This window comes from Garra rufa, chromosome 3, assembly GCF_049309525.1.
Source record: "Garra rufa chromosome 3, GarRuf1.0, whole genome shotgun sequence".
NCBI lineage: Eukaryota > Metazoa > Chordata > Actinopteri > Cypriniformes > Cyprinidae > Garra > Garra rufa.
In genome coordinates, this window is record NC_133363.1 from 23,914,246 (window position 1) to 23,941,923 (window position 27,678).

General features: G+C 36.8%; 1 protein-coding gene across 1 annotated transcript; it reads left to right on the plus strand.

The window, feature by feature from the left end:
* Positions 1-3,522: 3,522 nt before the first annotated feature.
* Positions 3,523-27,672, plus strand: mfsd8l1 (major facilitator superfamily domain containing 8-like 1). Its single transcript, XM_073837520.1, has 12 exons — positions 3,523-3,899; positions 6,894-7,079; positions 11,600-11,662; positions 11,745-11,864; positions 15,590-15,669; positions 15,762-16,080; positions 16,478-16,551; positions 19,492-19,705; positions 19,789-19,911; positions 24,279-24,409; positions 24,532-24,617; positions 27,520-27,672. The coding sequence occupies exons 1-11, from the start codon at positions 3,824-3,826 to the stop codon at positions 24,610-24,612; spliced, it is 1,467 nt and encodes a 488-aa protein (XP_073693621.1). The 5' UTR covers positions 3,523-3,823; the 3' UTR covers positions 24,613-24,617; positions 27,520-27,672.
* The last annotated feature ends 6 nt before the right edge of the window (positions 27,673-27,678 follow it).

Sequence of the window (27,678 nt, forward strand, 5' to 3'; positions counted from 1 at the left end):
ACACACACACACACACACACACACACACACACACACACACACACACACACACACACACACACACACAGAGATATGTGGTTCATACAGGGAATCTCCATAGGCATAATGGTTTTACAAATGTACAAACTGTATAATCAATGCCCCTACACTAACCCTACCCCTAAACCTACCAATCACAGAAAACTTTTGGCCTTTTTTGAAGTTCAAAAAACACCATTTAGTATGTTTTTTAGCCGTTTGGTCAGATGTCCTCATAAACCATGTTTACGTTGTAATACCCAAGTCATTATACACATTTGTGTCCTCATAAACCATATACTATACAAGAACACACACACACACACACACACACACACACACACACACACACACACACACACACACACACACACACACATAACAGCAAGGCCTGACAGGAGGAGGACAGAGTAAAGGTCCTACAGACCCGAACACCATACAAGGGTTAAAGTCCCCCTGAAATCAAAATTAAAGTTTTTTGGCTTTTAGTATGAATATATTAGCCTTTAGGTTATCTATAAGCTAGTGTGCTGCAAAACAAAGACAAAATTCGCGTTTACAAGATATAGGCATTCAAAACTTACAGTCTCGTCACTTCCGCCAATATGAATCAAGGATTTGGATGATATCACCGTGCACTTCAATTTCTCATCAAACGTTCTGTCCAATCAAATGCTCTCTAGAGTCCGTAATGTCCCGCCCCAACACAGAGACGCATTAACCCGGCCGGAGCAGATCATATGCGCTTATATGTGCATGTATTAAACTACACAGCCTCAGCATGATTATGATCACTTTTTCGTTTTAGCAAGAGTTTCATATTGAATCTGTGGGGTAATTTATAAGTCTGTGGCTGTCATAAGCTTACAAATGCTGCTTTACCGAGCTCAACGGTTCTTGCCCGAGCAGATATTAATGGAACGCTATTGGCTATTCTAAATTAGTGGGCGGGGCTGGGCGATATGTTTTTGTTTCAGTTAAAAGTACGTCACCACATAGAATAACGCTGCATGTTTCAAGGCACTTCAGTGGACCTTTAAGAGCTATTAATGTCATGCTGTCCGGTACCTTAGAACATTAAATTAATTACTTCTCACTTCTCTGTTAAAAATGCCTAAAATCTCCAGAAACGTACTTTCTTTTTCTTTCCAAAGAAATTACAGATGTCAGCTGCTGCAGTCTTTCTCTTGTTCATTTTTGGCCAATACTGTGAAATATAACAGCAACGCAATTCCAAGGGATGAAAATGGTGAAGTAAGAAAGAACAAATGGCAGGACTCTAAAATAACTTGCTAGATAAACCCAATTCAGAGAACAGGACCGTGGCTCAAAACGCTAACGTTAGCTGTAAAAACTGGGTTTGGTACAGTAGATTTGACAAGCCTATCACTGACCGCTATCCCAGTTTGCTTTAAAGCCAGGCTACATGCTAGCGTGTATACAGTAACGTTAGCTAGCTGTCGGCTAGCTTGTCAATAGACCCATTCATACAAGCTGTATAATATTACAGTCGAAATTTACAAATTCTACAATTCGAAATTCTAGTGAAATTCACCTGGTCGTTATCTAAGGGATTATGTCAGCCAAAAACACCATTCATAGATATGTGCCAAATGTCTGTCAGATTTCGCGCTCTTCTTCTGTTTGTTTTTTCCTAACTCACTGACGGTGGCGGTGCGCGAGCTACTAAAGGTATAGGGGAAAACATGACATGGATCAGGTTTTGTTAATGTATAGTGTAAGGCCAGTCGAATGGATTTGGGAAATGGACCGGCCGGGATTTTATATTTTCGGAGCTGGAAAGAAAGACGTATTTGCAATCACATCGATATTGCCCGCATAATCATACAGTATGATCAAATATTGGGGGGGACAAATTGTCCTTCTTTGAATATTGGGGGGGACGTGTCCCCCTGTCCCCCCATAGAATTACGCCTATGTATGGTTATGTTTATAATATTTAAAAAAAATATGAAATTAAGATTCTATTATCGAGTGTGCGTCGTCTAAATCTCAATTCTTGATAGTTTCGTCCAGAGCCATAGAGAAACAGAGTTGCGACACTCCCATAGGCTTCCATAGGAACTCAGCAATGCGGAAGTAAAGCGTGTCATGGTTCCTCCATAGAAGCCCATTCATTTCAGCGCTTCTCAAGCACAGTCGCTGATATAATGATATAATGAAGAAATTACTTTTTTTTTTTTTTACATTTTAACGCACCAGTTGACCTCTCGAAAAACTGGCCAGTAGTGGTATTTTATGAAGCGTGTTATAGTTAATGTTTATCGTTAAAAATGAACAGTTACTGTAAATGCAGTTAGATAATGTGAGAAACACCGTAATAGCGACCATAACCGGAAACTAGTTGTCATATTTTTAAGTTTTTAGTCTTTCTGCCATCTTTCTCTCCCTGTGGGAGGTTGAATGAGTTTCAGTAAAGACTGCATTCAAGAAACACGATAAAAATGTATGCTGAATGCAATTGGTTGCCTTGTGTTTATTTAAACACTATTTTCACCTTTTCTATTATGTTAAATGCCATATTTGCCTGCCTTTTATAATATTCACTTATGTTGTATATTTGAATATCATAAAATAACACGAATAAATTACTTTTTTTATTTAACATTAAATCGTTAAATCGAAACATATAAAAAAAAATAATGTTTATCAAAAAAAAAAGAGTGTTTAATCGTGTCCAAATACACATTCAAATGTATTTAACCTTAAATATTAGACTAATTGTAATATAAATACTATATAGGAAAATGTTATCTTTTAAATGGTCAGGAACGTTATTGCACATATTATTTAGTAAACTCCTCAGAATATTAACTAAATAGAACTTAACTACATATTACTTTTATTTAATTGAATAAAAGTTACACTTAAGGTGTTTGGTCACATTTGACTGCCAAAGAGTATGAGAGCATATTAATTACCGGTATGTCTCTTTATCATTCCCCAATATAAAATGCGATTGTAAAGCGCATTCAGAGAAGTTATCAATAAACAATGAATGCACATTATGTGTTAATAATTACTCGAAATTGCTGCAAATATAGTATAACTGCTGTCTATCGTACTAAAACCCATTCAAACACATTGACAGCGCGGAGCTGTTTGGAACTATTGAGAGCTCCATGAACCACGTGACCGCGCCGCGGCGAGATCAAAGCGTTTCGCAACTCTGTTTCTCTGGTTTCGTCGAACTTTTAACTCTGAGGCTGATGATACACAGGGCAACTTTTTTGGGGCAATGTTGCTTAGGCACTTTCTCAATGAGAATAGGTAACACATTTTCTATCTGGATAATTTAGATCAGTTGTGGGCCCTGTATCATACCTGGCTGCCCATTGACGACAACATTTGCCAAAGTTGCCCAGCAACATTGCTCAAAATGTTGCCCAGTGTATCATCAGCATGAGGTGAACAGTTTCCGTGTAGCGGCAAGCGGGCGGAAGTGACGCCTTCCCAAGGTGCATCTTCTGCTACGGCTGCAGTCCAAATCACTGCGTTGCGTTCAAATAATGCTCGTATTGTTTTAAAACAGGACTGACATGCGGTCTATTGCTGACTGTTAAGAAGAACAGACCAAATTACATTAAAACGCCGCTGGTTCCGGCTGGTTCAGACCTGTGTTTTGAATAATTCGGCGATTTAGTCTTGAAAGTAAGCTTGTGTAGTATGCAGTATGCAGAGCTGTTGAGAGCGCTGTAGTAATTAGTCGCAGTGTCCTGATCATTACGGGATAAAATGGAGCAAAATCGCTGTGAAAAGTTATAAATGTTATACAGAGGCTACAATGGACTATAGACGCAAAAGGAGGCTGACATTCTTCACTATAGGACTGATCTTCTTACTAAGCGGGATTGAGTATGGTGAGTTAAGTATGGTATTGAAATCCGGTGCATTTATGTACAGTAGTAGATTACTCAGAGTGTAATATAATATATGTGACCCTGGACAACAAAACCATGTATAAATTGAGATTTATACATCATCTGAAAGCGGAATAAGTAACTTTCTACTGTTAGAATAGGACAATATTTGGCCAAAAATACAACGATTTGAAAAACCGAGAGTTACAAAAAAATCTGGGACGTTCTAAAACGCTTAACGTACGTTAAAAACGACCAGAAAACCCCCAATTTCTGTCAAACCTTACTTGGAACAAACACTAACTACTATCAAAAGAACGAGCCCTTATTCCACAGAGAAAGTTAATAATATCACGTTAAGCGTTTTCTCCCCCATAGAAGCCCATTAGAAGGAAACAGCTTAAAGTGGTTTAACTTACCTCAACAGAGACCAGGGAAGAGCAAACTTCTGTTAAACTTTACTTATAATAAATAACGAGCTCTTAGTCAGCATATAAAGTGATCGCCCCCCATAGAAGTCCATTATAAAAAAAAACATGTTAGGCTTTTTCCTTAATGGAGTTCTATAGGGAGAACACGCTTAACGTGATATTATTCACTTTATGTGCTGAATGAGATCTCATTCTTTTGACAGCAGCAAGTATTTATTATAAGTAATATTTGACAGAAGTTTGTTTTTCCCCAGTCGTTGTTAAGGTAAGTTAAACCACGTTAAGCTGTTTCCTTCTAATGGGCTTCTATGGGGGAGAAAACGCTTAACGTGATATCATTCACTTTCTCTGTGGAATAAGGGCTCGTTCTTTTGATAGTAGTTAGTGTTTGTTCCAAGTAAGGTTTGACAGAAATTTGGGGTTTCCTGGTCGTTTTTTACGTACGTTAAGCGTTTTTCACGTTAAGCGTTTTCTAATGAACAGGTTTGACTACTTTAGTCATTTCCATGAGTACAAATGTTAATGTTTAAGCATATAAAGATATTCTAGGGGATTGTGTGCTACTAATTTTATAGCAACAGTTTGGACTCCGTGTATAAAGCAAGGTTCAAAAAGAAATGATTGATTCAGTCAGTGTGGAAGAACTTGACTGATCTGGTAAAACCGAGTCCTAATCTGTGTCCAAACTGTCGCTGTAAAATTGCACACAATTCCCTAAAATATCATTATACGCTTAAACATTAACATTTGCACTCATTGAAGTTACTTAAGTAGCCAAACCTGTTTATTAGAAGGGGTGTTCCAATACTTTTGGCAATATCGTGTATATTGATAATGTCAGATGGTATTACCATTGTACTATTTATTATTACTAACCACGGTACACATCAAAATATCACAGTGGTAATGAAATGTAAATAAATAAATCATGGTGTTTTATTATTATTGATTTCTCATGCTAAATTAAATATTTAACCTGATATTATAATATAAATGGTAGTCAGGAAGATTAAAAGGAATTGATTTGAATTGGAATTTAAGTTAAATTTCCCACACTTTGACTGAATGTTGAGTTAGAATTTGAATAGATTTGAATACAAATGTAATTTAGATTTTATTTGAATTGAATTGGAATTTACCACACACTGGGATTTGAATTGGATTAGAATGTGAATTGTTCTAAATTTGAATTTGTCACGTTCCACAAAATGTTTAATTGGAATTCAAATTCATTTGGATTTGAATTTGATTTGGAAATTTAATCAGTTTTGTAAAGTATCTTATGTCCATTAAGGCTGCATTTATTTGATCAAAGATACAGAAAAAAACTAATATTGCAAAATGTTATTACAATATAAAATAATGTTGTTGTTTTTTTTAAATATCCTTTAAAATATAATTTATTCCTGTGACGCAAAGCTGTATTTTCATCAGCTGTTACTCCAGTCTTCCAGAAATAATTCTAATATGCTGATTTATTATTAGAATTATCAATGTTGGAAACACTGCCGAATCATTTTTTTGGAACCAGTGAGACTTTTTTCAGGATTCTTTGATGAATAGCGAGTTAAAAAGAACAGCATTTATTCAAAATATAAATCTTTTCTAACAATGGTAATCTACGCTATCACTTTTTATTAATTTAACACGTCTTTGGTAAATAAAAGTATTATTTTTCTCCGAAAAATAAAAATGTACTGACCCCAAACTTTTTGAAAATGTTAAATAAATGCTGTTCTTTTTAACCTTTTATTGATCAAAGAATTCTGAAAAAAGTATCACAGGTTCCAAAAAAAATGTAAAGATTTAAGCACATTTGCAAAAAGACATTATGTAGCAAGCCTTTTTTGGCAAATACAGGCGATTTACCACAGAAATATTATGTTTTGTAACATACATAACTGTTATAGCCTCTTTAAAACTTTGCATGCTTGTTTGGAATCACATGTGCTCACCAGGATTTGTGAAGTTTTGAGTTTTCTTTTAGACTTTATAGGCTTTTGGTTAAATTTGAACAGGCCCCTATTCTAAATAACCCCCGTTATAGCTTCCCAAAAGGTAAATTTAAACTTTTATTTGATAGTTATTGACCTAGAGAGTCCATAGAATTGTTCTGCAGTGTTTTTTTTTTTTTCAGATTGAGCGAAAAACCTAGAACTAGTTCGCAAAAGTTGTTTTATTTACGTCATTTCGATCATTTTACAAACGATTTGATTGACAGCAGTGGTTCTAGAGGCACTACACGCTTGAACCCCTACAAATAAGTATATAAATTCTTGATCTAAATCACTCTTCTATTTGACTCCATTATAACAAGACTGTGTCACATTCAAATGTGTAACGTGATGATGCTAATAACAGTCATTGAATTGCTACTTGTTTCTAATAAAACCTGCCTTACATACGAGGCATTTTCTGACATGCCTGTTTCAGAATTGCTCTTTGTGCTCAGAGATACTTCAGATTTTTTCTGAACAGTAGGTCACAGAGTTTCGCTTAATCTAACTAGTTGGCAAGATACTATTGTGTACTTGAACTTAATGAAGGTCTGTTTTCATTTCAGCTGTGATTTTGCCCACAATATGGAGGTATCTGCAGACGTTAGATGCAGCACCGTACTTTCTTGGTCTCAGCCTATCAGCGTTCAGCTTCACTGGGCTTCTCGCCGGTCCTTTATTTGGCCACTGGTCCGATCGCACGCTCACCACCAAGAAAATCATCCTGTTCGCCAATGTCTTCGAGATTGTTGGTAAGTTTTCACCCGCAGACCATACAAGATGTAGGTGAGTTAGTTTCTTCATCAGATATGGAGAAATGCAGCATTACATCACTTGCTCACCAATGAAAGTGAATGGGTGCCGTCAGAATGAGAGTCCAAACAGCTGATAAAAACATCACAGTAATCCACAAGTAATCCACACCACTCCAGTCCATCAGTTAACATCTTGAGAAGACAAAAGCTGCATGTTTGTATGAAACAAATCGATCTGTAAGACGTTTTTTACTTAAAACTGTTGCGTCCAGACATCTGGTCTGAATCAGGAGAGAAATATGCACAGATCAAGCCCTGTTAACAAGCTAAAACTGTTTTAAATGATTATTGTGATGTTTTTATCAGCTGATTGGACTCTTATTCTGACGGCACCCATTCACTGCGGATGTGAGTAAACCTGAAAAAATTAAAAAAATTGTTGAAAATGTGTTCATCCTCAGGCCATCTAAGATGGAGATGAGTTAGTTTCTTCATCGGATTTGGAGAAATGTAGAATTACATCACTTTCTCACCAATGGAAGTGAATGGGTGCCGTCAGAATGAGAGTCCAAACATCTGATAAAAACATCACAATAATCTACAACACTCCAGTCCATCAGTTAACATCTTGAGAAGCCAAAAACTGTGTGTTTTTAAGAAACAAATCCAATCTTAGGAGGTTTTTTACTTAAAACTGTTGCTTCCGGTCATCTGGTCTGAATCAGGAGAGAAAAATGCACAGATCAAGCAGTGTTTACAAGCTAAAACAGTCCAAAGCAGTTTATAATGAACATTTTGATGTTTTAATGAGCTGTTTGGACTCTTATTTTGACGGCACCCATTCACTGCAGATGTGAGTAAACCTGAAAAAGTGGAGTAAAAATTGTTGAAAATGTGTTCATCCTCAGGCCATCTAAGATGGAGATGAGTTAGTTTCTTCATCAGATTTGGAGAAATGTAGAATTACATCACTTTCTCACCAATGGAAGTGAATGGGTGCCGTCAGAATGAGAGTCCAAACATCTGATAAAAACATCACAATAATCCACAGCACTCCAGTCCATCAGTTAACATCTTGAGAAGCCAAAAACTGTGTGTTTTTAAGAAACAAATCCAATCTTAAGAGGTTTTTTACTTAAAACTGTTGCTCTCTGTCATCTGGTCTGAATCAGGAGAGAAATATACACAGATCAAGCACTGTTTACAAGCTAAAACAGTCCAAAGCAGTTTATAATTAACATATTTTTATATGTTATATTAATGACTCTTATTTTGACGGCACCCATTCACTGCAGATGTGTGTAAACCTTAAAGTGAAAAAAAAAAAAGCTGAAAATGTACTCATCCTCAGGCCATCCAAGATGAATTTGTTTCTTCATCAGATTTGGAGAAATGTAGCATTACATCAGTCACTCACCAATGGAAGTGAATGGGTGCCGTCAGAATGAGAGTCCAAACAGCTGAAAAAAACGTCACAATAATCAACAAGTAATCCACACCACTCCAGTCCATCAGTTAACATCTTGAGAAGCCAAAAACTGTGTGTTTGTATGAAACAAATCCATCTTTAAGACTTTTTTTTTTACTTAAAACTGTTGCTTCCGGTCATCTGGTCTGAATCAGGAAAGAAATATACACAGATCAAGCCTGGCTTACAAGCTAAAACAGTCCAAAGCAGTTTTAAATTAATAAATAATATAGGGGTTATTTTGTCAGCAGTTTGGACTCTAATTCTGACGGCACCCATTCACTGCAGATGTGAGTGAACCTTAAAGTGAAAAAAAATGAAAATTTGCTGAAAATGTGCTCATCCTCAGGCCATCCAAGATGTAGGTGAGTTTGTTTCTTCATCAAATTTGGAGAAATGCAGCATTACATCACGTGCTCACCAATGAAAGTGAATGGGTGCCGTCAGAATGAGAGTCCAAACAGCTGATAAAAACATCACAATAATCCACAAGTAATCCACACCACTCCAGTCCATCAGTTAACATCTTGAGAAGACAAAAGCTGCATGTTTGTATGAAACAAATCAATCTGTAAGACATTTTATACTTAAAACTGTTGCGTCCAGACATCTGGTCTGAATCAGGAGGGAAATATGCACAGATCAAGCCCTGTTAACAAGCTAAAACAGTCCAAAACTGTTTTAAATGAATATTGTGATGTTTTTATCAGCTGATTGGACTCTTATTCTGACGGCACCCATTCACTGCAGATGTGAATAAACCTGAAAAAGTGGAAAAAATTAAAAAATTGTTGAAAATGTGTTCATCCTCGGGCCATCTAAGATGGAGATGAGTTAGTTTCTTCATCGGATTTGGAGAAATGTAGAATTACATCACTTTCTCACCAATGGAAGTGAATGGGTGCCGTCAGAATGAGAGTCCAAACATCTGATAAAAGCATCACAATAATCCACAGCACTCCAGTCCATCAGTTAACATCTTGAGAAGCCAAAAACTGTGTGTTTTTAAGAAACAAATCCAATCTTAAGAGGTTTTTTACTTAAAACTGTTGCTTCCGGTCATCTGGTCTGAATCAGGAGAGAAATATACACAGATCAAGCACTGTTTACAAGCTAAAACAGTCCAAAGCAGTTTATAATGAACATTTTGATGTTTTAATGAGCTGTTTGGACTCTTATTTTGACGGCACCCATTCACTGCAGATGTGAGTAAACCTGAAAAAGTGGAGTAAAAATTGTTGAAAATGTGTTCATCCTCAGGCCATCTAAGATGGAGATGAGTTAGTTTCTTCATCAGATTTGGAGAAATGTAGAATTACATCACTTTTTCACCAATGGAAGTGAATGGGTGCCGTCAGAATGAGAGTCCAAACATCTGATAAAAACATCACAATAATCCACAGCACTCCAGTCCATCAGTTAACATCTTGAGAAGCCAAAAACTGTGTGTTTTTAAGAAACAAATCCAATCTTAAGAGGTTTTTTACTTAAAACTGTTGCTCTCTGTCATCTGGTCTGAATCAGGAGAGAAATATACACAGATCAAGCACTGTTTACAAGCTAAAACAGTCCAAAGCAGTTTATAATTAACATATTTTTATATGTTATATTAATGACTCTTATTTTGACGGCACCCATTCACTGCAGATGTGTGTAAACCTTAAAGTGAAAAAAAAAAAAGCTGAAAATGTACTCATCCTCAGGCCATCCAAGATGAATTTGTTTCTTCATCAGATTTGGAGAAATGTAGCATTACATCAGTCACTCACCAATGGAAGTGAATGGGTGCCGTCAGAATGAGAGTCCAAACAGCTGAAAAAAACGTCACAATAATCAACAAGTAATCCACACCACTCCAGTCCATCAGTTAACATCTTGAGAAGCCAAAAACTGTGTGTTTGTATGAAACAAATCCATCTTTAAGACTTTTTTTTTACTTAAAACTGTTGCTTCCGGTCATCTGGTCTGAATCAGGAAAGAAATATGCACAGATCAAGCCCTGTTAACAAGCTAAAACAGTCCAAAACTGTTTTAAATGAATATTGTGATGTTTTTATCAGCTGATTGGACTCTTATTCTGACGGCACCCATTCACTGCAGATGTGAATAAACCTGAAAAAGTGGAAAAAATTAAAAAATTGTTGAAAATGTGTTCATCCTCGGGCCATCTAAGATGGAGATGAGTTAGTTTCTTCATCGGATTTGGAGAAATGTAGAATTACATCACTTTCTCACCAATGGAAGTGAATGGGTGCCGTCAGAATGAGAGTCCAAACATCTGATAAAAGCATCACAATAATCCACAGCACTCCAGTCCATCAGTTAACATCTTGAGAAGCCAAAAACTGTGTGTTTTTAAGAAACAAATCCAATCTTAAGAGGTTTTTTACTTAAAACTGTTGCTTCCGGTCATCTGGTCTGAATCAGGAGAGAAATATACACAGATCAAGCACTGTTTACAAGCTAAAACAGTCCAAAGCAGTTTATAATGAACATTTTGATGTTTTAATGAGCTGTTTGGACTCTAATTCTGACGCCACCCATTCACTGCAGATGTGAGTGAACCTTAAAGTGAAAAAAAAAATGAAAATGTACTGAAAATGTGCTCATCCTCAGGCCATCCAGGATGTAGATGAGTTTGTTTCTTCATCAGATTTGGAGAAAAGTAGAACTGCATCACTTTCTCACCAATGGGTCCTCTGCAGTGAATGGGTGCCGTCAGAATGAGAGTCCAAGAAGCTGATAAAAACATCACAATAATCCACAAGTAACCCACACCACTCTGATCCATCAGTTAATGTATTACGTAACCAAAAGCTACATGTTTGCACTCCCATTCTGACGGCACCCATTCACTTTCATTGGTAAGCAAGTGATGTAATGCTACATTTCTCCCATTCTGATGTAGAAACAAACTCATCTACATCCTGGATGGCCTGAGGATGAGTAAACTTTCAAAATGTTTATTTTTGAACAAATTATTCTTTTTAAATGAAGACGTTTGCAGTGCTGGTGTTCTGTGGGTAACATCTCTTTGTGTCTGTTTTAGGTAATTTCATGTATTTCATGGGATACTCCAAATGGTTATTGCTCTGCAGTCGTCTAGTTGCAGGTGAAGTTTCGTTCTAATGATGTCTGTGTATGTTATGTCTGTTTTAATGCTTGAGTGATGTAACCAGTGTTTAATGCTGTAGGTATTGGCACTGGAGCTGGATCATCTATCTTCGGCTTCTTGACTCGAAACACAGCCCCCGAGGATCGCTCGACTGTTTTTGCTGCGGTTATGGCCTGCAGACAAGCTGGGCTTCTCATTGGTCAGTGAACATAAATGAGTAGATGGACATTAGGATTGTGCGATAAACATTTCAGTAGTCAATACTTGTTTATTTAGCCAGTTTTCTACCCAACGTACTTAAAAAGTTAAATATTAGTATTTATTATAATGTTAATATAACAATATTATAAATTAGTTATACAAATTAAATGATTGTATATGTAATAATTATAATTATGTTACTTTGTTAAAAAAGCAAGAAAATAACTGTTTTAGTGATAAAATGATCAAATAAAAGAACAAACAAATGGCATGTAAGGTTATGAATTAAAAAAATAAAATAAATAAAAGTAAGCAGCCATTGACTGTTTTTTGGGGGTAGCAGTAAATGTTTAGTAAATATTTAATTAATAATAAATAGATTATACTCTCAATAAATAAAATAAATCTAAATCATGCTAACAATATGCTAATCATGCTAGAATCGTGCTAGTAACTTCCACGTCATGCTAGTGACATGTTAATCATGCTAGCAACATGGCAATCATGCTAGCAACTTCCTAATCATGTTAGAAACATGTTAACAACTTGATGATCATGCTAACAACATGCTAGTAATTTGCTAATCATGTTAAAAACGTGCTAGCAAATTGGTAATCAGGTTAGAATCATGTTAGCAACTTGGTAATCATGCTAGAATCATGTTAACAACTTACTAATCATACTAGAATCATGCTAATCATGCTAAAACGTGCTAGCAACTTGCTAATAATGCTAGAATCGTGTTATCAACTTGATAATCATGCTAATAACATTCTAGTAACTTCCACGTCATGCTAGCAACATGTTAAGCATGCTAGCAACTTGGTAATCATGTTAGAATCATGCTAGAATCATGTTAGTAACTTACTAATCGTACTAGAATCATGTTAATCATGCTAAAAACGTGCTAGCAACTTGGTAATCATGTTAGAATCATGCTAGCAACTTACTAATCATACTAGAATCATGCAAATTGTGCTAAAAATGTGCTAGCAACTTGGTAATCATGTTAGAATCATGCTAGCAACTTGCTAATAATGCTAAAATCAAGCTAGCAACTTGGTAATCATGTTAGAATCATGTTAGAATCATGCTAGCAACTTGCTAATCATGCTAAAATCATGCTAGCAACATGCTAATCATGCTGAAAACATTCTAGTAACTTCCACGTCATGTTAGTGACATGTTAATCATGCTAGCAACATGGTAATCATGCTAGCAACTTCCTAATCATGTTAGAAACATGTTAACAACTTTATAATCATGCTAACAACATGCTAGTAATTTGCTAATCATGTTAAAAACGTGCTAGCAAATTGGTAATCAGGTTAGAATCATGTTAGCAACTTGGTAATCATGCTAGAAACATGTTAGCAACTTACTAATCATACTAGAATCATGCTAATCGTGCTAAAACGTGCTAGCAACTTGCTAATAATGCTAGAATCATGTTATCAACTTGATAATCATGCTAATAACATGTTAATCATGTCAGAAACATTCCAGCAACATGCTAATCATGGTAAAAACATTCTAGTAACTTCCACGTCATGCTAGTGACATGTTAATCATGCTAGCAACATGGTAATCATGCTAGCAACTTCCTAATCATGTTAGAAACATGTTAACAACTTGATAATCATGCTAACAACATGCTAGTAATTTGCTAATCATGTTAAAAACGTGCTAGCAAATTGGTAATCAGGTTAGAATCATGTTAGCAACTTGGTAATCATGTTAGAAACATGTTTCTCACGATTAGCATGTTGGTACCATGTTAGCAACATGCTAGTCATGCTAGAAACATGCTATCTAGTTTAAAGGAGAAGTCCGGTGTGATTTTGACCTAAAGTGTGTTGAATCATGATACCGAGTGTGAACCAGTGTTGTTTTCGTCAACGATGACGATGACGAAATCATTTCGTTGACGCCACTTTTTTTTCATGACGATAACGAGACGATGACGAGATAAAAATGGCTCGTTGAAGACTAAAACATGACGAGACGTGTGTGAGTTTTCGTTGATGAGACGAGAATAGACGAAAATGTTAGTGGGTGGTCCGTCAGACGTTTAAAATGCATGACATTTCCGCTTATTGTGCATGCCAATTAAAACTTAAAAAGTATCTGCCGCTATGGCAAGCCGTTTTAGCATTAAATACTCTTTGCTATACTAGTATGGCAAGCCGCTTTAGCATTCCATCCTTTTTTGTCTTTTATGTTCTAAAACATTCCTTCATTATTGTAATTATTGGTGAAAATAGTCGATCCGGAAGCTCACATTGTATTTAACTATAGATCTGTTATTTTCAGAACTTAAGTGACACTACCCAACAGCAAAATACTTACTGACCTACATTAATTTGTTAAAAGACTACTTTTTTCCCTTTTTTTGACTAAAACTAGACTAAAACCTTTTTGACTTTTCGTCGACTAAAACTAGACTAAAACCTTTTTGACTTTTCGTCGACTAAAATTGGACTAAAACTATCACATATAGAAGTGACTAAAATTTGACTAAAACTAAGAAGCATTTTAGTCCAAAAGACTAAGACTAAGACTAAATCTAAGATGGTTGTCAAAAACAACACTGGTGTGAACTTACCTTTCATAGCTCATCTCGGCTTGTCCCCTGCAGTCCGAAATCTGGCGCTAGTTAGCCGATGCTAACAACAGGTTGTCGTTGAGGGTGCCTCGGGCATCGGACTAGCCATGTAAATAAATCACTGTTTTACACCATTTACGAGGCACACAGTAGCTCCACACTTCATTGGTAGACTTCCAAGGGCCCTGACATTTAAAACGAGACATTGAGAACTCAGAAAAAGCACCGGTAGTTTATTTACAAGAAGATTTATACACACAGTACCTTGAGGAAATTTACCGTTCGCCGCCATCTTGAATTTAGTCCCGATAAGTCGAGTGTTGAGCAGGAAGGAAACTAAACTACTACTTCATAAAACTCAGTAGCTTCATCATCCGACATCCTTGCAATTGCCAACTGTCTGCACTAACTCCAGTCCAAAAGTAATGCGAGTCACGTGACTTATCAGGTTGACTAAATTCAAGATGGCGGCGAACGGTAAATTTCCTCAAGGTACTGTGTGTATAAATCTTGTTGTAAATAAACTACCGGTGCTTTTTCAAAGTTCTCAATGTCTCGTTTTAAATGTCAGGGCCCTTGGAAGTCTACCAATGAAGTGTGGAGCTACTGTGTGCCTCGTAAATGGTGTGAAACGGTGATTTATTTACATGGCTAGTCCGATGCCCGAGGCACCCTCAACGACAACCTGTTGTTAGCATCGGCTAACTAGCGCCAGATTTCGGACTGCAGGGGACAAGCCGAGATGAGCTATGAAAGGTAAGTTCACACTCGGTATCATGATTCAACACACTTTAGGTCAATATCACACCGGACTTCTCCTTTAAACTTCAAACTATTTCAGACTGAAAACCCTCAAAAACTTGGAAATCTTTTTAAACTTTTTCAAACTTTTTGGTCCAGCTTTAGCAAGCCAAGTTTGTCTTGACAATCTTTTTTATCTAGTCTAGCATTTATTCAGAATCCTAGCTGAATTAAAGTATTAATTTCTTTAAACAAATAAATAAATCTCACTGACCACCAAACGTTTAAACAGTAGTATTTTTTGATTCTCAGAATATTTAGTATGCATTTAATGTTTAATGTAGTGTTTTTTTTTTTTTTTTTGTATCGTCTTCTAGGTCCCGGATTCAATATCTTTCTCCGACTCTGTAACTTCCAGATCGGACCTTTCACGGTGAACAAATTCACTTCCCCGGGGGTAAGATCCTGAAGATTTCCAGTCGGAGTTTGAAGAATCTGGATATTGCAAACACAAATAAATGTATGTTTTTTTTTTTTTTTTTTTTTCAGCTCTTCATGTGCCTGCTGTGGTTCCTCCTTCAGTTTGTAGTCCTCTTCATGTACTGGGACTTCACTCCTGAAGACCAAACGCGTCAGAGGAACGCAGTGGAGCGGGAAGAGGTGGAGCAGGAGGAAGAAGAGGAGAGCGATGAGGGCAAACCTTTGGTTGGACCCAGTGAGCTCACTGGCTCATACGGGACGGTAACCAGCGTCCAGTCCAGAACCTCTTCAGTTGCAAATGGTGATGTGACTGATGTTTCCCCTCCACCTTCACCTCCACCTGAGGAAATCAACTCCAGTCCCTTCAAGATCTTCAGTGCCAGCAGAGGTGAGAACCACAATTATGTATTTTCAAAATCAGAATAATTGGAATTAAAAGAAAAGGTCTGTTTTTTAAGGAAGCATTGTTAGTCAACTGAGGTATAAATACATGTTTATCCTATTAAAATGCTATCTATTTTAATTCAGTACTATAAGTAAACAATGCAACTTCTTAGTATGCTAATAGGATTACCGTAGAATTTGTTCTCAGATGTTGAAAGCTGCTTTACTTAAAGGAGAACTTAATGATCTTGGCTTGTAAGGTGTTTGGTTGTGGAGAACATCACATCTCACTTGATATAAATCAAATCTAGAAACCTAGTTATTGTACTCTAAATTTATGACTCTATGTAGGAAAGAGTTTTGTTTAAAATCCAACTGTGTTTCATTGTTTCTGCTTTCAGAGTTCCTCAGAGAGGAGGTGGTTGTGCTGTTGACAGCTCAGTTTATCACACTGTTTAATCAGACTGCTCTGGAGGTGAACACACACGCACACACTCCTATAGTAGCAGGTTTGATCATTTAATTTAATAAGTGACACTTTCATTTCCTGTGTTGGGATTCAAAGTGAATTGGCCACACTTGCCACCAAATGTGGAATAAAATGAATTTGAATTGAATTTTTCTCTAGAATAATGAATTTGAATTTGATTATGATATGAATTTGGAATTTGAATTTGAATTTGCCAGACACTCCACAAAATGTAAAATTTTAATTTGAATGAATTGGAACTGGAACTGGAATTGGATTTGATTTGCAATTTCAACAAACTTCACAGAATGTTAAATTATAATTTGAATGGATTTGAATTGAAGTTGGAATTGGTCTGATTTTGTTTGGAATTTGAATACATTTTACCATACACTTCACAGAATGTTGAATTGGAATTTGAAAGAATTTGAATTTGAAGTGGAACTGGAATTGGATTTGAAATGGTCACACTTCACAGAATTTGAATTGGAATTGATTTGGATTTGAATTTAAATTTAAATTTGCCACACTTTCTAAATTGCAGAAAGAATTGCAGTTTGAATTGATTTGACGTTGGAATTGGATTTGATTTGATTTGAAATTACCACACTTCACAGAATGTTGAATTGGAATTTGAAAGAATTTGAATTTGAAGTGGAACTGGAATTGGATTTGAAATGGTCACACTTCACAGAATTTGAATTGGAATTGATTTGGATTTTAATTTAAATTTAAATTTGCCACACTTTCTAAATTGCAGAAAGAATTGCAGTTTGAATTGATTTGACGTTGGAATTGGATTTGATTTGATTTGAAATTACCACACTTCACAGAATGTTGAATTGGAATTGATTTGGATTTTAATTTAAATTTGCCACACATTACATTAAAGGCTGAATTGGAACTTTAATGTTTTTTTCTAATTTGGATTGAAATTGGTTTGATATCACTGGACTTCACAGAATGCTGAATTGGAATTTGAATTGATTTGGATTTGAATTTAAATTTACCACACATTCCATAAAAGACTGAATCGGAATTTGAATTTAATTTGCCATACACTTCACAGAATGTTGAATTGTAGGTTGAAAGAATTTGAATTTGAAGTGGAACTTAGATTTGATTTAAAATGATCATACTTCACAGAATTTGAATTGGAATTGATTTGGATTTGAATTTAAATTTGCCACACTTTCTATAAAAGACGGAATTGGAATTTGAATTGATTTGACGTTGGAATTGGATTTGATTTGATTTTGATTTGAACTTACCACACTTCACAGAATGTTGAATTGGAATTGGAATGGATTGGAATTGAATTTGTATTTTAATTTGCCACACATTCCAAAAAAGACTGGATTTTGGAATTTGAATTGAATTTGCCGTACACTTCACGATGTTAAATTGGAATTGATTTGAAATGGTCACACTTCACAGAATTCGAATTTGAATTAATTTGGATTTGAATTTAAATTTGCCACACATTCCATAAAAGACTGATTTGGAATTTGAATGGATTTGAATTGAAGTTGGAATTGGTTGGATTTTATTTGGAATTTGAATTAAATTTGCCATACACTTCACAGAATGTTGAATTGGAATTTGAAGTAGAACTGGAATTAGATTTGATTTGAAATTGTCACACTTCACAGTATATTGAATTCAAATTTGAATTGATTTGGATTTGAATTTAAATTTGCCACACATTCCATAAAAGGCTGATTTAGAATTTGAATGTTTTTAATTTGGATTAAAATTGGAATTGTTTTGATTTGATATTGCTGCACTGCACAGAATGCTGAATTGAAATTTTAATTTATTTGAATTTAAATTTGTCACACATTCCATTAAAAAACTGAATTGGAATTTGAATGGATTTGAATTTGAATTGAAGTTTGAATTGGTTGGATTTTATTTGGAATTTGAATTGAATTTGCCATACCCTTTACAGAATGTTGAATTTGAATTTGAAGTGGAACTGAAATTGTCACACTTCACAGAGTTTGAATTTATTTGGATTTGAATTTAAATTTGCCACACATTCTAAAAGACTGAATTGTAATTTGAATTGATTTGACGTTGGAATTGGATTTGATTTGATTTGAAATTACCACATTCACATAATGTTGAATTGGAATTGGTTTGGATTTGAGTTTAAATGTTTTTGAATTTGGAATTGGTTAAAGAATGCTGAATTGGAATTTTAATTGATTTGGATTCAAATTTAAATTGGCCACACATTCTATAAAAGGCTGAATTGGAATTGGAATGTTTTTGAATTTGAATCGAAATTGGAATTGGTTTGATTTGATATTGCCACATTTCACAGAATGCTGAACTGGAATTGGAATTGATTTGAATTTGAATTTGTCACACATTCCATAAAAAAAACTGAACTGGAATTTGAATTGAAGTTGGAATTGGTTTGGATTTGATTTGAATTGAATTTGCCGTACACTTCACAAAATGTTGAATTGGAACATTGGAATGACGGGATTGCATCAGTGACTTGCAGCCAAAACCTTGACATAAAAAAAATCACGCGATTACTTTTCCCCAATCACTCGATCACATGATTAGTTTTTATGATATGTGTATTAAAATTATTTGTTATCTCTCATGTTTATGGCCTTTTTAGGCAGGATAAACAATATTATAAAATCATTTAATTGGGTGTGTGAGCTGTGCACTTGAGCCTACTCAACTGATCCAACACAAGATATATTTTTTAATATACGTAATTATGCAGAAAATGTCAAACATGGTATTAGTATCAAAATTTGTCAGAATATCTAATAAATATTGCAATACAAGCTTCTGTTACTATATTCCTCTATATTACATTCAAATTTAAAGCTTACCATGCATCATCTTAAAAATAAAGCCTTAAGTTTTTTAAGTTTTTTCTTGCATGTAATCTTTTGTCTGCTAACGTTGTTCCTCTAGACCATGGTGACTCCTCTGACGCAGAAGTTCTTTAACTTTGGAGAGTTGGAGAACAGCATCATGTACTGCGTGTGTGGCGTGGAGGTGATCGCTGGCTTCCTGTTTGTGCGCTGGTTGAGCAAGCGTGTGGCGGAGAGAGTGGTGCTGGCCGTCGGCCTCGTCCTCTGCAATATCTCCTGCGTCTGGTGCCTGATCTTCCTGGCCAATCCTCAGGGTAAGAAGAACACACACAACGGTGGATGTAGTGCTTACAAGCTGTAAAATCCCACACGGCTCACAAATGTTTCTGTGGTTTAGGTGGATTTGCGTGGCAGCTGGCGGAGTTCATCATTGGAGTTTTCCTTCAGGTCCTGGGCCTTCCTTTTGTGGCAGTCGCCCAGGTGTCTCTCTTCTCCAAAATTACTTCGGAGAAGACACAAGGTTAGTCCGAAAGAAGATAGTAGCTGCTTAGTAAGTGCCTAGAAACAAGTCACACTCGCAATTCTGTCTTTTTTCTTGCAATTCTGACTTCTTTTCCACAATTGCAATTTTAAACTTGTTCTTACATTTCAGACTTTTTTGTCACAATTGTGAGTGTATAGACAGGGCTTAGACCAAGCCAGGATTAGGCCATAGTTCAATTAGGACATTAAAGTAATTTTTATAAATGTGCTTAGAAAAAAAAAAAAAAAGAATTACAGGTGTGCATCTTGAGACAAAACAAAGGCACTGATATATTTTAAGATCAGTCAGTGCAAGTTTCTTTCAGTTGAAACAGCTCAGATTTACATTTTCGTCTAGGACTAAGCTTAAGCCTTGTCTGTGAAACCGGGGATATATCTTGCAATTCTGACTTCTTTTCCGCAATTGCAAGTTTAGTTCTGACAATTCTATTTTCTTGCAATTTTAAACTTTGTCTTACATTTGAGACTTTTTTCTTGCAATTGTGAGTTTATATCTCGCAATTCTGTTTCTTGCAATTCTGATTTTTTTCTCTCGCAATTCTGACTTCTTTTCCGCAATTGCAAGTTTATATGGCACAATTATGACAGTTTCTTGCAATTTTGACTTTTTTCCTCACAATTGTGAGTTTATGGCCTGGTTTCACAGACAGGGCTTAGACTAAGACTTAGGCCATAGTTTAATTAGGATTACTGCTGTGCATCTAAAGACAAAACAAAGGCACTGATATATTTTAAGATCAGTAAGTGCAAGTTTCTTTCAGTTGAAGAAGCTCAGATTTACATTTTAGTTGAGGACTAGGCTTAAGCCTTGTCTGTGAAACCGGGGGTATATCTTGCAATTTTTTTTCCTCACAATTGCAAATTTATATCTCGAAATCCTGACTTTTCCCTGCAAGTGTGAGTTTGTCTCACACTTTTTTTGTTTGCAATTGGGAGTTTATATCACACAATTCTGACCTTTTTTTTTTTTCGTAATTATGACTTTTTTTTTCACGAAAATTATCTGACCCCCTCATGATTTTGTACGTTTGCCCACTGACAAAGAAATTATCAGTCTATAACTTTAATGGTAGGTTTATTTGAACAATGAGAGACAGGAAAAACAACAAACGAATCCAGAAAAACACATTTCAAAAAAGTTATCAATTGATATGCATTTTAATAAGTGAATTAAGTATTTGATCCCCTATCAATCAGCAAGATTTCTGCCTCCCAGCTGTCTTTTATACAGGTAACAAACTGAGATTAGGAGCATTCTTTTAAAGAGAGTGTTCCTAATCTCATTTTGTTACCTGTATAAAAGACAACTGTCCACAGAAACAGTCAGTCAGACTCCAAACTCTCCACCATGGCCAATACCAAAGAGCTGTCCAAGGATGTCAAGGACAAGATTGTAGACCTACACAAGACTGGAATGGGCTACAAGACCATCGCCAAGCAGCTTGGTGAGAAGGTGACAACAGTTGGTGCGATTATTCGCAAATAGAAGAAACATCTCAGTTACGAAGGTAACCCTCATTCCCAGAGTGCCGTAGTTATGGGGATTGTATGGGGATGTCGTAACATCTCCATTTCCTCCTTCAGGGAATGAGGGTTACCTTTGTAACAGAGACGTTCCTTATCAGTCATTCACTCTGACGTTACGTCGAGTGACGTAGTTTTGGGGATCCTCTGGAAAACGCCACAATCCTGAACTGCGTTGCGCAGCCGAGACCCAATGCTGACAGGCTAGCGTGTCAGAACAAGGGGGCTCAACGTGTAACCATCCTAACACCCTGTAGAACGCTGATGGCCCACCAGGGCTGCCAGTTTCCTGAAGCAACCATTGGGGAGGTGGAGCATGATGAAGAATTGAAGTCACATGGAAATAAGGAGAGAAATAAATATATATCTGGTTAGATATATATCAGGGGAACACGGAAGCTAATGTGGAAATACCGAGAGGATGCCACAACTGGAGGGGGGTGAAGGAAACCCCCTTCCAGAGCACAGTCACGGACTACTCCGTCCTAGTCCTAGTCCTAGTCCAGGCTGCAGGACCCAGAGTTCCCCTGGTGGAACAACTGGGGAAACGGTGCACGGATTTGTAAGGAATGGTGCAGCAAGCTGACACTGAGCCGTCTTCCCGCAAGTTACATGATGTTACCCTAACACACAGGAGGAACCTTGAGAGATCCTTGCGAAGGTAATAGGTGTCAAACAGCCCACAGCTCTACATACATCCACTACAGAGGCACATAGGAGGAGGCAACACTCCGAGTGGAATGAGCTCGAACTCCTAGGGGCATGGCTCACGTTGGCTATCGTAGGCCAAGGTGGTGGCAACTGCTTACCCAATTGGCCAACCTCTGTTTGGAGACAGCATTCCCCTCTGCTGTCCCCCAAGCAAACAAAAGCCTCGTTCAGACTGTCAGCCCAAATCCGATTTGTATGCAAATCCGATTGAAATCCGATCATATTTAGGTAGTCTGAACAGCAACGAACTACATGAAATCCGATTTGGTCAAATCCGTTTTGAGCTACATTCGTATGTGGTTTGGATTTTGGATTTCTGCTTTTTCACGTTTTCAAGCCACGTAAAACGTAAAAACCATCAGATGTTTTTGTGGAAAACATAACAAATGTCTTTCCAGAAACAAGCTTGTGTTGTTGCGAACTGCAAATCAAGCGGGAAAAGACAATATACGGCTAGTATACGCACCTCTTTGAGTTTTGAAACCAGCAGAGATGGCAGCACAGAATAAAGTCGCACATTCCAGCTTCCTGTATTTCTGCCGCTGCTTCAGATGACGAGATATAATCCAGCGCGACGGCAACGTTGTCATATCGCAAGAACGCAACTATATTGCAAACTGTATTGCTGTCATTGTTGTTTTTAGCGTTGGCATAATAACGCAACGGCATTGCCATAGAAACCAACGCACATTCCGTAAAACAAAAGAACGCTTATGGACACACAAATCGGATTTGAACAATTGCGATATGACTGTGTGGACAGTCAGTTATTCAAATCCGATTCCATCCAGATAGGGACAAAATCGGATTTGGGCTGACAGTCTGAACGAGGCTAAAGCGCTGCTCGGAGCATCTGGAGCTCCGGGTGTGGTCCACGTAACCTTGTGTGGCGCAAACGGGACACAGCCGTTCCAAGGCTGGGTCTGCCTCCTTTGGGGCAGAGCTTGCAAGTTTACCACCTGGTCCCGAAGGGCGTGGTGGGAACCTTGGGCATGTAACCGGTCTGGGTTTCAAGGTCACGTGAGAGTCAGCCAGTCTGGACTTCAGGGACACTTTTGTTGACTGAGAATGCGTGCAGGTCCCTAACCCTCTTGATACAGGCCAGCGCAGTCAGGAGCGACATCTTAAATGACAGATATTTTCACCTCAATTGAACGGCTTGAGTGGCTTGAAAGGAGCCCTCCAGAGGCCCTGGAGGATAACAGAGAGATCCCACGAGGGAACGAGGTGCGGTCTGGGAGGCAATCCTCTTCACACATCTTAGGAACCTGATGACCAGGTGATGCTTCTCTAGGGATGACCCTCCAACTGCATCGTTATATGCCGCAATTGCTGCGGCATACACCTTAAAAGTGGAGGGGGACAGCCTCCGCTCCAACTATTCTTGCTGGAAGGAGAGCACCACCCCGACCGAGCATCTGTGCGGGTCCTCTCGGCGAGAGACCCCAACTCAGAGCGTAGGCCTGCCTGTCACGAGGAGCATGGGTTGGAGAACCAGGTCTGGGTGGGCGACAGGGCGCAACCAGCAGGACCTGCTCCTCTTACTCCCTAATCTTGCACAGGTCTGTGCAATTAAATACTTATTTCACTCAATAAAATGCAAATCAATTGATAACTTTTTTTGAAATGCATTTTTCCGGATTTTGTTGTTGTTGTTAGTCTCTCACTGTTCAAATAAACCTACCATTAAAATTATAGACGGATCATTTCTTTGTCAGTGAGCAAACGTACAAAATCAACAGATGATCAAATAATTCTTCCCTCGCTGTATCTCGCAATTCTGACGTTTCCTTGCAAGTGTGAGGTTTTATCTCGCAGTTCTGAATGGCAATTCTGACTTGCAATTGGAGGTTTATGTCTGGCTTTTTTTTGTAATTCTGAGTTGTATTCACAATTCTGACTTGTGGGATATAAACTCATAGCCACTGTTTTTCATATTTTTTTATTCTATGGTGGAAACAAACGTCCATAGTTCCCACACTTTTGTGCAAAACTAACTCTGGCTTGTTCACTATTTAGACAAGGCTTTGTCAAGCACCATACAAACAAAGTGACAAACTTTTCTAGTTTTTCTGGTTTGCTGAAGCCTAAGCCTGTGTTTGCGTTCAGGGTTCAGTCAGGGGATTCGGCGCTCTGTCGGAGGACTGGCCACTATTCTCGGCCCTCTCTGGGCGGGTGGTCTGACCTCTAACCTCTACGTGATGCTTGGGCTGATGATGGGTCTCCTCGTCCTGCTCACTGTGAGTCCAGATGCACATGTGTGGCTGTCTACAGCAGCTGGTGAATACAGTATATAAGAGTACAAAAAAAAAACTGTGAGACATCTCTGGGTAATCTTTAACTCCTTACGAATGATTGACAGATAATGATGGTGGTGTCCTATGAGCGGCTGGTGGAGCCTGTAACTGTAGACAATCACACTGGAACTGAGTCTGAAGACTGATGCAGGTAAACACACAATCAACTTCACACTCAAGCATACTTTGTGTTTGGAATTGAAATCTAGCATACTGCGTAGTAGGTATAGTATATACTATTTAACAGTATGAAACTAATATATATATTCAAAAAGAAGTATGCTATTTGTCACAGCTTTTGGGTATCATATATCTATATATATATATATATATATATATACATAAAGGTGAAAAAAAATAGCTTATTAATTAAGTTAGCTTGAGAAAGCCAACTTACTGAAATGCTGTTTAAACTTCTTAAGTTGCTTGAGACAGCTATCTCCAAACTCAGGCCAGATCTTCAGACTGATCTGACTCCAGCTGCTGTATCTTTTCTAACTGATCCGACTTACGGTTTTCCTCAAAATGACGATTAAAACTGGGAAAAATCCCATAGACTTACATTGAGGGAATGTTCAGATGATCAACACTATTCAAACTCCAACTGACAAAACTCCCAGAATCCCTTGAGACTCAATCAAACTGCCCTTCTATCAACTAGATTTATAATCCAATCAAACTAACTTGCTAATCATGCTAGAAACTTTTTAGTAACATGCTAATCATGCTAGAATCATGTTAACAACATTCTAGTAACTTAGTCATGTTAACATTTTAGTAACATGCTACTCACGCTAGAAACATTCTAGTACCATGCTAATAACTTGCTAAACACTGTAGAATCATGCTAACATGTTAGCAACATGCTAATCATGTTAGAATCATGCTAGCAACATGCTAGAATAATGTTAGAATAATCCTAACATGCTACTCGTGTTAGAAACATGCTAGTAACATGTTAATAACTTGTTAATCACACTAGAATCATGCTAGCAGCATGCCAGTAACTGACTAATCATGTCAACATGTTAAACATACTAACAACATGTTAGTAACATGCTAATTGTGATAAAATCATGCTAGCAACATGCTAGTAATATGTTAATCATGTTAGAACCATGTTAGTAACTTGCAAAGGATGTTAAAAGTATGCTAGCAACATGCTAGTAACATGTTAATCATGCTAGAACCATGCTAGTAACTTGCAAAGGATGTTAAAACCTTGCTAATTGTGATAAAATCATGATAGCAACATGCTAGTAACGTTAATCATTAGAAACATACTAGCAACAAGCTAGTAACATGTTAATTGTAATAAAATCATGTTAGTAACTTGCTAATCATGCTACAACATGCTAGTAATATGCTAATCATGCTAGAACCATGCTAGTAACTTGCAAATGATGTTAAAACATGCTAGTAGCATGTTAATTGTGATAAAATCATGATAGCAACATGCTAGTAACATGTTAATCATGTTAGAAACATGCTAACAACAAGCTAGTAACATATTAATTGATAAAATCATGTTAGTAAAATGCTAAACATGCTGGTAACATAATAATCATGCTGTAAACATGTTAGTAACTTGTTAATCATGTTAGCAACATGCTAGTAATATGCTAATCATGTTAGAACCATGTTAGTAACTTGCAAAGGATGTTTAAAACATGCTAGTAGCATGCGAATGTCAAAATGTTAATCATGATAACATGTTAGTAACTTTGCTAATCATGCTAGCAACATGCTAGTAATATGCAAATCATGCTAACAACATACTATTAATATGTTAATCATGTTGTAAACATGTTAGCAAGATGCTAATCATACTAGCAACATGCTAGTAACTTGCTAATCATGCTAGCAACATGCTAGTAATATGCAAATCATGCTAGAATCAGGCTAACAACATACTATCAATATGTTAATCATGCTGTAAACATGTTAGCAAGATGCTAATCATATTAGCAACATGCTAGTAACTTGCTAATCATACTAGCAACATGCTAGTAACTTGCTAATCATGCTAGCAACATGCTAGTAATATGCAAATCATGCTAGAATCACGCTAACAACATACTATCAATATGTTAATCATGCTGTAAACATGTTAGCAAGATGCTAATCATACTAGCAACATGCTAGTAACTTGCTAATCATGCTAGCAACATGCTAGTAATATGCGCAACATGCTATTAATATGCGAATCATGCTAGAATCATGCTAACAACATACTATTAATATGTTAATCATGCTGTAAACATGTTAGCAAGATGCTAATCATGTTAGCAACATGCTATTAACTTGCTAATCATGCTAACAACATGCTAGTAACTTGCTAATCATGCTAGCAACATGCTAGTAATATGCGAATCATGCTAGAATCATGCTAACAACATACTATTAATATGTTAATCATGCTGTAAACATGTTAGCAAGATGCTAATCATGCTAGCAACATGCTATTAACTTGCTAATCATGCTAACAACATGCTAGTAACTTGCTAATCATGCTAGCAACATGCTAGTAACTTGCTAATCATGCTAGCAACATGCTAGTAATATGCGAATCATGCTAGAATCATGCTAACAACATACTATTAATATGTTAATCATGCTGTAAACATGTTAGCAAGATGCTAATCATGCTAGCAACATGCTAGTAACTTGCTAATCATGCTAACAACATGCTAGTAACTTGCTAATCATGCTAGCAACATGCTAGTAACGTGCTAATCATGCTAGCAACATGCTAGTAATATGCGAATCATGCTAGAATCATGCTAACAACATACTATTAATATGTTAATCATGCTGTAAACTTGTTAGCAAGATGCTAATCATGTTAGCAACATGCTAGTAACTTGTTAATCATGCTAGCAACATGCTAGTAACTTGCTAATAATGCTAACATGCTAGTAACTTACTAATCATGCTAACTACTTTATATACTTTAAAGTTTAAACTTTCTGGTCCGGCTTTCTCAAGCCAACTTAAAGTTTGTCTTGCCAAACGTTTTAATCTAGTTAACAATATTCTTTCTTTGTCTGTAGGTTTGACATCAGCTAGCCTGATAACTGAATCATTTGACTCATTAAATCTTGAGAAATCAGTCAAGATTTGACTCTCTAACAGATGTTAACACAGCTCCATCTGAACCACCACTGGACAACATCTGGATTCACTGTAACAACACTAACAAATGCAGTGAA

Bases quoted from the DNA above. Each gene is read 5' to 3' on its own strand.
- mfsd8l1 (XM_073837520.1), top strand. From the start codon at position 3,824: ATGGACTATAGACGCAAAAGGAGGCTGACATTCTTCACTATAGGACTG. The intron at 16,081-16,477 runs GTGAGAACCACA...TTCTGCTTTCAG, and splicing joins GATCTTCAGTGCCAGCAGAG to AGTTCCTCAGAGAGGAGGTG. The intron at 24,410-24,531 runs GTGAGTCCAGAT...AATGATTGACAG, and splicing joins GTCTCCTCGTCCTGCTCACT to ATAATGATGGTGGTGTCCTA.